Genomic DNA, 12,613 nt, shown 5'->3' with positions numbered 1-12,613 from the left:
TGGTGGGGGGAAAATGGGTATTACTTATTAGGCAACTCTAATCCCAATGAACCCCATGTTGTCAAGCCACTTTAAAAATGTACAACATGCGCATATTTCACTGGAGTTAAAGTACAGAGAACGCATGAAAGAATGACAAGTAGTGATGTGGATTATAGTCAGATGAGTTTTTTTCTTGCAGTCAATGGGGAACAACTGATGGTTTCCAAGAAAAAAGTGACAAAAAATTTTAGGTTTCAGAATAATTCCTGCAGTAAATGATCTGCAAATAAAAAGATAATGCTAGGACAATAATTAGAAAGTTACTACAAAAGTCAATGGGATTGGAATTTCCCAGGTAGCACGGTGATTAAGAATCTGCCTGCCAATGCAGGGAACACGGGTTCATGCCCTGGTCCGGGAAGATCCCGCATGCCGTGGAGCAACTAAGCCCACGTGCCACAACCACTGAAGCTTGCACGCCTAGAGCCCGTGCGCCGCAACAAAGAGTAGCCCCTGCTCGCCACAGCCAGAGAAAGCCCGCATGGAGCAACAAAGACCCAATGCAGCCAAATATTAATTAATTATTTTAAAAGTCAATGGGATCGATATGGCGTTGGCTAAATAAATTATGATATTGCCAAATCACAAAATATTATGCAGCAGTTAAAAAGAATCCGATTCATTATCTTTCTATACTGACAAAGAATGATCTAAGACACAGGGTTATGTTAAAAAAAAAAAAGTTGCAAAACCATGTATATATTGATAATATCTTACCATTTATATTAAGTGCTCATATTATAATATAGTTTCTACCACTAGAAATATGTATACGCAAATGAATTGAAAAAAGGACAGAAGAACGGCCTAACTAGTAACAGTACTATGCCTCTAGAGGTGACAGTCAAAGACACCTTTAATGTTATTTGTAACTTTCTTTAAGAAAAATGTATCTGAGGGACTTCCCTGGTTGTGCAGTGGTGGTTGGGACTCTGTGCTCCCAGTGTCGGGGCCTGGGTTTGATCCCTGGTCATGGAACTAGATCCCACATGCATGCCACAACTAAGGAGCCTGCGAGCTGCAACTAGGGAGCCTGCCTGCTGCAACTAAGACCCAGCGCAACCAAATAAATAAATATTTTTAAAAAAAAAAAGAAAAGAAAAATGTATTTGTGTGTAACTTTTATAATTAAAGATTAATCTTAAGAATCAAGGGGAGAAATTATGAGGGCCTTGCCTCATGTAGTGGAAATGAAAAAATGGAGAGCTGTTGCAGATGAGAGGATGACACACCTGGTAGGATCTACTTCAAAGCTAACATGCTGCCAATCAGAGGATGTGATCACAATCCGTAATAAAGGATCCAGGAGTTTCTGTAGGTAGGTAGCACCATATACCTAAAGAAATACACAAGTAGGAATTTATTATGCCTGCTCCAAATATCTTGCATTAAAGAAGACATTCTGCTCTGTACATAATCACTGTTTGGCATATCTCCACACCAAAAAAAAAAAAAAAAAAAGATAAATGGATACAAACCTTGAAACAGAAGGTCATTATTTTACTGGCCAAGCTATTGCCTCGGAAAAGAGTCTGCATGGAGTCTGCCAATTCTACTTCCTTAGAAAACATGTTCCAGAGCAGTTGGTAGAGTAAATGCCGAGAGTCAAATAGAGTCACTAGAACTCGAGCTAGTTCATCCTGAGAACAAAATAAAATTGTGTCAGTGTCAACAGTTCCATTTTTCCTTAAGCAGGAAACTGAAAGGCAAATTCAAAGCTGACAACCACCTGCTGAACTGAGGTATATGGTGACTGATTCAGTTTTCCCCTGGGATTTATCTGTGTATATCTGTCTATGACAGATGACTATTTCTATACACCTACAGTAGCTGCTAACTCTAAGGATTAAATGATAAAAGGTAAGAGAGGTCAAGGCTTTACCAGAAGACAAAAAAAATCCAGGATTCAGTTCAAATTCTATGACAAAATGAAAGAAAACAGAAATAGAAGATGATGGCAAAGAATTTGATATGCACAGATCATTTTCTTAGAAAATCAATGAGGGCAAATAAGACTTCGGTGACCACAGAGCTCTACTCTCTTCTCATATGGTCAGGGAAACTCAGTGAACGCTGAACACGGCTAGGCAAGAAACAACAAAAATGGAAAAACTACAGGATTTGCAGCAAGTCAGGAAAAAGACCTAGGCTGTGCATTCAGAACCCAAAGATTAGCCAGATTTACATACAAAGTGGGGATGAGTGGCTAATTCCCATCTAGGTCCTAAACGGTAAGCCTCATAATTCCCCACAGTAAAGTATCTTGTGGTACACTCAAGAAAAATGAACGTGATAGTAAATCACTGTTTAACCATACATCTTGGGAAGAGATTTAGAGAGAACAGGGGTAGCCATAATAAGATGGCCCAAACTTCAACCAGTGTCAACAAAGGCAGGATCATGGCCTGTAGCTCCTCTAATTCTTGTCTGGTCCCAGGATTATTATAATCTGTTATTCGAATAAAGGAAAAAATTTAACAATCCTAACCACAGATAACTGAAGCCAAATACGACCCAATACGCTGCTATACTTCCTACAGTTACATAATACATAATTGACTAGATATAAAAATTCTATCCTCCATTTTAAAGCCAAGTGTAATTACGAGAGATAATTCAGTTACAAAATAAAACTATTTTTAGACTGTTGTGCTAGTTTTTTCCACTCTAATCCCTCCCCTGCAAAATTCTGAAAACTTTAAGCACCAGAATTTATTTATTTATTTATAGTATTTTAATTTATTTAAGAATAACATAATAAAAATAACATCATAAATCCATAACATGTTAGCATAAACAATAGTTTTTGTAAAAATAATTATGTTTTCCAAAACAACAACAACAAAAATCTGTGAAGAGTAGTGTTGTTTTGTATTTTTGCATTTTTTAAAAGTGTCTGGCTTTATAAATGGTAGTTGAATTTTTATATAAGCACCAGAATTTAAATTTACAAAACAGAACTAAAATTTTTAAAGTTATCTTGTATTTTGTTTAGATACAGTTCGAATAGATCTGGCCTAATATAAAAGTCCTTCCGTAAAAAAAAGTCATTTAGTATAAAACACGTAAGAAATGATTTACTGAAAGAAAACAAAATGATTAAAGCCTCTTGGACTTAACTAATTCTATTTTATTGAAAAAATTACTGATAATTTTTAGCGCTAATTATAGGTAGGTGCTAAAAGGTAATTCAGAATTCCATTTTCAAAATATATGAAGATCTGTGAACTAATGTTAGGCTTCAAGAGGATTTCAACAATTTCCTTTTTCTAACTCACTAGCTACAAGCAGGATTCCATCTTCATTCATTAAACAATTACTTACTGAGTCATTGTTATATGCCAGGTTGTACTTTAAGACCTGGAACTACAGCAGTAAACAACATAGACCATAGTCTGCTCTCATGTAGCTCACATTGTGGTGGAAGGAGACCAAGCAATCAAATAAACAAGATAATTTCACACAGTAAATAACTGCTGCAAAGAAAATATAACAAGGAATGGAATAAAATGACTGTGAGTGTGGTTTTGATTGGATGGCCAGAAAAGACCTCACTAGGAAAGTGATATCTGACTTGAAACTTGAATAACAAGAGACCAGGGAATAAGTATTCTAGGCAGCAGCAGCAGCAAGGGTGCTCAAGGGTAGAAATAAGCCTAACATGTTTGATGGCCACTGTGGTTTCAGTCTGGTAAACAAGAAGGAAAATGGCATAAGATGATGTCAGAGATGAGGCAGGACCCAGGCTGGGTAGAGCCTTGTAGACCAGGGTAAAGAGTTTGAGTTTCACTGTAAGTATGAAGAATAAGATCCTACAGCTTTTAAGCAGAAACACATCTACAGGCAACAACAGATTAGATATAATTAGATACAATTATAGATATAATTATAAATTAGATATAATTTACTAAAATGAAATGAAATCATTTTCAGTACAGTATAAACTAAACAGCTTTTTAACATGGAAAGGGACAAGCTTTCTCAAATGTTTAGCATGTTACCCAAAATGACATGGTTCTAGGAAATTTTTTATTAACAGACGCCAAATAGCCATATTATGTCTTCTGTATTTAAAACAAGCAATGCCACAATTTCAAATGCAAATAAGAGTGGTTAAATTTTTAAAAAATTGTATAACGTATTACAGAAAAAAAGAGTTGTGAACTAGAGGTATATCAATAGTAAACAGGCATAAGCCTTGAATTCTAGTTCTAGCATTACTGACAACTAAATATGAGATTTAACCCTAATTATCTCATTTAATATATGAAGACACCAGACCACATCAGGGGTTTTAATTTTCTTTTGATGAGTGCTCAAATGGAATTTTTCAGTGGGTCAGGTAAGGAGTTTGAGTTTTACTTTAAATATGTGAAATAAGATCCTCATATTTAAGAAATCTAGTGAGGGCTCGAAGAGCCAACCACTTTCCACAGCTGAAAATCACTCAAATAATATCTGAAGTTTCTTCCAGCTCTAAAAGTTTTAGAAATTAATTCAATTCACTGATACACACTACTATATAGAAAATAAACAAGGACCTACTGTATAGCACAGGGAACTATATCCAGTATCTTGTAATAACCTATAATGGAAAAGAATCTGAAAAAGAATATATATATATGACTCAATCACTTTGCTGTACACCTGAAACACTGTAAATCAACTATACTTCAATTAAAAAAAAATTCATTGAATGAATGAATTTTGAAGCATCTGCTATGTGCCAGGCACTGTTCTTCTGCTCTTACTCAATGAACTTACCCACTGAGAACAAGGGACCACATTGGCCAGAGCCATAGCTATTGGGAGCTCTCCTTGATCACCCATCATTGTGACCAACTCTACCAGTCTCTCAAAACGATCTGCCAACACGGTTTCTGCAAGTGTGTCAAATTCTGTGCCTTGTTGAAGGATTTTTGTCAGAACTTCCATAAATGTAGCTCTTGTCTGAAGATCTTTGTGATAACCTAAACCTGATATGGACAGACAGATGCAAATTTACTAACATGGTCTTTCTGAAGTAATTCCACTTGTCTTACATGCCAGTTCTCTAGGTTTTAAATTTCTAAATGAAGCTTTCATTTTATCTCACCTATGGAGTGCATGAGGCCACTGTCCACGTTAGCATTGAGTAAGTTTGACATTGCCAGGACTGTACAGTGCCTCAGTGATGCCAGCCTCCGAGACATGCCACGTTTCCTGCCACCTGTTTGTGCATTTTCATCTTCAACTTCACTACAGTCGTTCAAAAGGTTCATAAACAATGTGAAATACCTGCGAAATAAAAAGACTGACCCTTACCCAGTGAAGGCCACATCAACCAGACAGCGAATCAGACATTCTGAAACCATCACATGTGCATCACATGAGTGGCTCTGGGTATCTGCTTCTCTCCAATCTTGGGGTAATCAGCCAGCATGGCTCATTATGAAGTGTTTTGTGTTGAATATGATTTTATCCTGACAAAGCTCAGTACATATTTCGTAATACAAACACCAAATACATGCAGTGTTTCCTGGCAAATGCATCACTTTTAATGTTTAGAATATAAAAATTATTGGTCCAAACAGTTTAGACAATGACATTTTAAATGACTTAAGGAGGTGATCTGGGTTTTACTACCAATAAAAATTCACCAATCGGACTTCCCTGGTGGCGCTGTGGTTAAGAATCCACCTGCCAATGCAGGGGACACAGGTTCGAGCCCTGGTCCGGGAAGATCCCATATACCGCAGAGCCTGCACTCTAGAGCCTGCGAGCCACAACTACTGAGCCCGCGTGCCACAACTACTGAAGCCCGCACTCCCAGAGCCCGTGCTCCGCAACAAGAGAAGCCCCCGCCTGCTGCAACGAGAAAAAGCCCACGCCTAGCAACGAAGACCCAATGCAGCCAAAAATAAATAAATAAATAAAATTTTTACAATTCACCAATCAAATTATTTTCTTTAAAAACCACAAAACACTGGATTACTGGACTGAATGTCAATATTATGACATAGTATGAGTGTGTTTCATGTTTGGTAATTGCAATCATTGTTGCTTTTGTTGTGGTCATCCATTTACAATGCTTGGTGTCAGTTTATTTATCTCTTGTAAAAATAAAATACAGTGTGTGTGTGTGTGTGTGTGTGTGTGTGTGTGAAAAAAAATACAGAGTGTTCAGTAGAAAGAAAAGAAAATTAAACCACAAAACACATGTGCATCACATGAGTGGCTCTGGTATAGGGCTTCCTATACAAGCCGTATCATGGATAATATTGCTTCAAACACATGTTATATTTTGTGAGACAGCGGCTGATGGCCATAATAACAAAGCAACTGAGGTCCATTTTCTAAATACAATCATTTGCTACTTTGGTTACACTTTGTTTTGTTGTGTGTGGGGCTTTGTTTTTTGCTTTGTATTTTTGGTGACTGAAATTTACTTAAGAAATAACTGTGATTTGGCTTCCATCAATTCCACACCATCTCCTTCCTCAGGCTGCAGCGGAAGACCAGCCAGGAGTGAAACTACTGCTTCCATGCTTGCCTGGTCCAAATCTCTGAAGAAAAAAAAAGTTTAAAGACCACAAATCTTTCAGGTTCTTCCACTCCACCTTCCCCTCAAATAAACTTCTTCCTAACAGATACAAACTTTAATAACTACCTATTTCATTAAACAAATTACTATGAAAACCTAAATAATTTGAGTTAATATGCAGAGCCCAGAATGCCAAGACATTTCAAGTTGGGGAGAGGGTGATATAACTTTCTACAAAGTAATCTTGGCAAAATGACTACCTTAAATTAAAAGCACAAACTACGGAACCAAGGCTGGCCAAAGAAATATACGTGAATGGTTTTTGTGTAATACATAATGTTTAAATATTTCTGATACATTGCAGTAAGTGTTTATCATTAGAGCAAACTTAAGCAATTACATTTTAGAAAGACTCAAAACAACTAAGTTCCTCAAATAATATCTTTATCCAATCAAAAATTAAAAACAATCTAAGGCTTTATATACCTTATTTTCCAACTGTAGACTATCCTCCCTAAACAGACAACCCAAGCTTTCCAAACATAACACTCTCTCACATTTGTTTTTACTGAAAGTCTTTTAGTTAAAAAGAAAAAGAAATAATAAAGATTAGTATCTTTATATAATTCAAATGCAAAAGCTTGATATCCCAAAAAACAATTTCAATACACATAAAATATATGTATACAAACTATAATGAAGTAGTAGTAACACCTAGAGTAAACCTGCTGATACTTAGTTAAAGGTCTTTTTTTTTTTTTTTTACCTTGTAAGACATTTGACATCATCATCTGCTGCTTGGTTTGATGTTCCCATAACCCAATCTGTCAGGTATTCTACCATCTTATTCCTATAGAATGGCAGAGAAAAAGAAAAGAGGACACAGCTTTTTTAAAGCCACACATACACTTTTAGTCATATAAGAATTTTTAATAGTTCAAGTAATTTTCCAAATCACCCAAGCAACATGACAATTTCATAAAAGAGATACTGCTATTACAAATCTAACAGTGAGAAGGGCGCAAACATGAGCAACCTGGGTACCGATCCACCACATCAGCCCTTAGCTATGGTATCCATTTGGATACAGAATCCAATTCTTGGCTCAAGTGTAGTGTAATTTTAGAAAAAGGGAGCACTGTCATGGGCACAAAGGTTTGGGAAATTTGAAAAGATGTGAAGAGAAAAAAAAACCACACACACATAAAATGCTCCTTTTTCACCTTCCCCACTTCCCATGATAACCAGGTGCACACTACTTTTCTGTACTTCACTTAACATAATAAGATTTACAAGACTTAACTTTGCTCTTTTGAGAACTCACCTAAATTTCATCTCTTGACAAAATGAGAGGTCGTCTCTCCTTGCCATCATTACCTCCACTAACTGACACAGTTTCGTTTTTATTTGAATTGCATGGACCATATTCCCAAGCACACGAACATATCTAGACACAGAAGCATTAAAAAAAAAAGATCCGATATAAACAAAAGAGAAGATTTTCTAAATGCTTTCAAATGTAACCATAAGAACTATAAGATTTTCATTTTGTTTATATGAGAACATATATAACTTCTAATTACCTTATTATTACACCCTAATTTGGGTGCAACAGAGAAAAGGATAGCAAATTATTTCACTACTAACTACCGACACCAATGCATCTGCTACACTTCAGTAGAATGCTTACCTGACCAGATTTAACATCATTGTTTCAATGCTAGCTTGCCCCAGATGTTCAGAGCTGCCTTCAGTATGATTATCTAGTAAGTTCTTCATTATAGCTATGGTTTGCTCCACGAACTGAGTATTGGTGTCACTCAATAAAACCTATACGAAGAACAAAACATTGGGAATTGATTTGGGAATCAATGCACAGCAGACAGACCACAGAGAGATGAAGCTGCCTGATCTAAATGTCATACACATGCAGAAATTCAACCATGGGCACATATCCAAATGTGCACACAGATACACACAGACACTCATATCCACACCCAAGACATTGTTAACCCCAGGCACGCCCATGCACTAGAGTCCCTAAAAAGCAAATTGACTCCTACATTAGACGATTCTTCTTTTTGCAACGTTTTCACCTATTTTTTTAAAATTATAAGTGAAAGTTCACGCCAGTATCGAAATTAAATAATCTAAAAGGAAAAGGCTTCATTATTTCAAATGAGTCACTCTATTCACAGGGAAGGGTGAAAAATAAAACAGAGAACACTTTACCTGCCCTTGGGAGTCAAAAAACTTGCTGATGGTATTCTTCAGTTTGTTAAACAGCATTGGATAAAGAGCAGGACTCAATTCTAGACCCACCAGATCCTTAACATTGGTCCGTATCTGAAGTCCCACTTTCTCATGGTTACAGACCATTAAGGATAGCAATCGATCCATAAATTTGCTGACAGGTGTATCTGCGTTTCCCTCTGAGGACATCACTGAAATCATGGAACCCTTGCGTTCACTGACTGGGCCCATGGGTGGGCTATAGGTTGCCAGGCCAGAATTGCTTCTCTGCTGCAGGCATACTCCCCCAAGGGCACAAAGGAAGCCAGTCATGTTGATCCATTCTTGTAGGGAGTCTGTGTCAGACAAATCTATGGATCCTCCTCCACTCACATGAGACATTCGCCTCTTAACGATGGTCTTGTGAAGGCTTTCAGCAGCCTAAACACAAAATTTTTATGGAAAGCATGAATTCAACCTCAATTGGTTGAGAGATTTGACAAATTACTTTTTATCCAACATTTCTTCCATGACAAAAGAACATTTTTTACGTTTAAAAAATTCAGGTCTTCACTCTGTAATTTCTAGTCACATCAAGGTACCTTACTGCTTGAGGATGGATGAGTCTTAAGTTACAGAATTGAAGGTAGTGATACACGTATATCCAGTATCAGATACAGAAGGTGGTGATGGAATGCAGTTCAGGAAGGAACATACTTTCAAAACATTTGCTTATATCAATTCCTGGACACAGAGGCCACATCTGTGCTGCTTCAAGGAATATAAGCATTTGGAGATTTTTAACCAAGTAGTGTGTGCACTTAATAACTTAGTGATTGCTGAAGTTGAAGTGCTCTGGGATCAGCTTTGTAAACATTGTACTACTATTAACATATTGGGTTAGCCAAAAAGTTCATTCGGATTTTTCCATAAGCTCTTACAGAAGATCTTATAGATTCCCACATGGCAAGATGAGAGTAACCAAGTGGAAGAACCACTGAACATAGAAAAGAGTGTAATGAAGGAGTACAGAAAAATTTAAAAATCAATAGAAAAAAATAATACTCTACAAGAATTTGTAACCTGACAGAGGAGGAATCTTCCAGGAGTTCTGGTCCTTTCAGTTTATGGAATAGAGATGAGAAAGAAAAACTTACTATGTGTAGCAAAAATTTTTCAGATTCAATTTCCCAACTGCTTGCAAGCATAATACTCACCTTACTATAGAGGATATATCAACCTAAGAAAGCAACATATTAGGGACAATGGATGATGTGGAAGTGCCACTGCATTTGTTTCATTAGGTACGTCTGTTTTATGGGGAAAATGACCTCTCATGAATGACTGCTTTGAATATGGAACTCTTAAAACTTTGCCATTTCTTACAGCACATGGATTTACTACAGTTGTATCTAGTATTAGAATATGGCTACATATCTCTGCTGTCATGTAGCACATTATCTCTTTTAGGACCTACATTATCAGGTATTTATGCAAGTTCCCTGATCAGGAGTTAAGACCGAGCGGGGCTCACAATACGGATGACTTCAAGTGTACCACAGGGAAAGAACCATTGAATACAATGCTATGCTTTGTTTCTTTTGCGGTATGCGGGACTCTCACTGTTGTGGCCTCTCCCGTTGCGGAGCACAGGCTCCGGACGCGCAGGCTCAGCGGCCATGGCTCACGGGCCCAGCCGCTCCGCGGCATGTGGGATCTTCCCGGACCAGGGCACGAACCCGTGTCCCCTGCATCGGCAGGCGGACTCTCAACCACTGCGCCACCAGGGAAGCCCTTTACGTGATCTATTTTGACTAAGAGGTTGACTGGGCTCAGTCAAATAATGAATCAACTTCACACCTTCAACGATATATGTAATAATGAGTCACTAGCATCAGACATAGAAAGTCCATCGCAAAAGAACTTGCAGACTGGCTTATAAGCAACAATGTGGTAGAGCAAATATATGGACTGAATTTCATACTGAGATTATCAAACACTGTCAAGTGACTGAATTTTTTTTAGCAGCAGCAGGATGACTGAGTACTTAGCATATTGACTACATTTGGGCTGCAGCACAGCTGAAAACACTGTAGTTGGTATATGCATGATTTATTTCCTTTATTCATCAAGAATTTGGATCCAGTACCACTTAGACATCTTCTTAATCTGGTTTCAGCTCTTCAGCCAAGTGTTCGTACTGAACAGACATTATACTTGGCATTGATGTTAATTAACGCATTATGGAATAATGTATTAGCAGCTAAGGCTCAGCTACCTAAACAGTTATTTGGCATCTTTATTAATCTTCCCATTGAAAATAAGAAAGAGGAAGAAGAGCTCAGAAGACCAGCTCCATCACCTTGGTCACCTGCAGTTAGTCCTCAAAGCAGCAGTAACAGTGAAACTCATCAGAATGGAGGCAGTGATATTGAAATGGATGAGCAACTTACACATAGAACGAAACAGATGCAGTAGCAACTTTCAGACACAAAGAAATCCAAGCAATGAAGTTCTGACAAAACTGCCAACAGTGGTGAAGATGGAAGCAGTGGTCCTGGAAGCAATAGTAATGGATCTAGCAATGAGGTGAATTCTACTAATGCAAGCCAGTCAGCTGAGTGCTCTGGTAATGAGGGACAGTCAGAAGACACTGCAGATTTGAAGCCCTTCAAGAAGATGCAGATCATGGTCATAATCCTCTTAAAAGCAGTTGTGGTACGGATCTTTGGAACAGAAAGTTAGAAAGTCAAGCAGGCATTTGCTTAGAGGATTCCCAAGGCCCATCAGCAAGCAATGGAACAGGAAAGGACCTGTTTTCTAACCCTGAGCCGATGCCATCAGTAGATAATCAAATACAAATGCTGGATGCCTGTTCACACGCTGAAGACCCAGAACATATTTCAGAGGAAATGAATGCTGCTCATATAGCAGAAGCATCTCAGGAATCTTGCAGTATTACACGCACTGGGGACTTCCTTGGGAGACGATTGGAAATGAATTATTTGCTTGTTGGCAATTTAGCATCACTAAATTCAGCATCACTACCACCACCACCACATCATCATCACTACCATGATGGGCATATGGCTGATGATAAGCTAAGTACAGATGATGTCAGTTGCCGTAGCTCCCAGGTCAGTGCAAAATCAGAGAAAAATATGGCTGATTTTGATAGTGAAGAATCTGGGTGTGAAGAGGAGCTAGTTCAGATTCATTTCACAGGCAGAGCTACCATCTCATCTCTAACAACATCTTGCCAATGTAGCATCTATTTACCATGAATATCTTAATCAAGAACCTATAATTCATAAACATCAATTCAACAGTAATTCTGTGAAAGACATTAACTTGGATATTGTTTGCAAGAAAGGAAACACCTTGTTGTGGGATACAGTCCAAGATGATGATACAGTTAATCTTTCTGAAGGATTAATAAATGAAGCAGAGAAACTTCTCCGTTCCTTAGTATGTTGGTTTACAGATAGATTTGAATGAGATTTATTGAAGGTTGCCTCGAAAATAGGAAACAACAGGCAAATAGGAATTAAAAATTTTTTTATGCAGTAGTCAAAGTTCATTTTGCGTATTCTTATCAACTAGGTGTGGTGAATTCATAGCATTTAACGTACCATTATCAACCTATTTTTTAGTAATTGTGGTTTTCATATTAGGTTTAAAGACTTCCCTTACAGAGTTCATATTGGGTTGGTCAAAAAGTTCGTTCGGTTAATGAATATGTTGTTCAATAAAGTTCTTGGTGAAAATGAAAAATGTCCTTAAAACCCAACGAACTTTTTGGCCAACCCAATATTT

At 37.5% G+C, this 12,613-nt stretch overlaps 1 protein-coding gene across 3 annotated transcripts in view; it reads right to left on the bottom strand.

Annotated features, from left to right (window-relative positions):
• Window positions 1-12,613, bottom strand: part of NF1 (neurofibromin 1) — a 250,631-nt gene that overhangs the window by 116,854 nt on the left and 121,164 nt on the right. For all 3 annotated transcript variants that reach the window (XM_060134147.1, XM_060134148.1, XM_060134149.1), the window contains exons 21-29: window positions 8,798-9,238; window positions 8,256-8,395; window positions 7,890-8,012; window positions 7,332-7,415; window positions 6,471-6,587; window positions 5,138-5,319; window positions 4,807-5,018; window positions 1,521-1,682; window positions 1,275-1,378 (exon numbers count right to left, since the gene is read on the bottom strand). In XM_060134147.1, the coding sequence (XP_059990130.1) occupies window positions 1,275-1,378; window positions 1,521-1,682; window positions 4,807-5,018; window positions 5,138-5,319; window positions 6,471-6,587; window positions 7,332-7,415; window positions 7,890-8,012; window positions 8,256-8,395; window positions 8,798-9,238 (1,565 nt within the window). The remainder of the gene's footprint in view (window positions 1-1,274; window positions 1,379-1,520; window positions 1,683-4,806; window positions 5,019-5,137; window positions 5,320-6,470; window positions 6,588-7,331; window positions 7,416-7,889; window positions 8,013-8,255; window positions 8,396-8,797; window positions 9,239-12,613) is intronic.

This window comes from Lagenorhynchus albirostris, chromosome 20 (assembly GCF_949774975.1).
Source record: "Lagenorhynchus albirostris chromosome 20, mLagAlb1.1, whole genome shotgun sequence".
Lineage (NCBI taxonomy): Eukaryota > Metazoa > Chordata > Mammalia > Artiodactyla > Delphinidae > Lagenorhynchus > Lagenorhynchus albirostris.
This window is presented reverse-complemented; position numbering and strand designations above follow the sequence as displayed.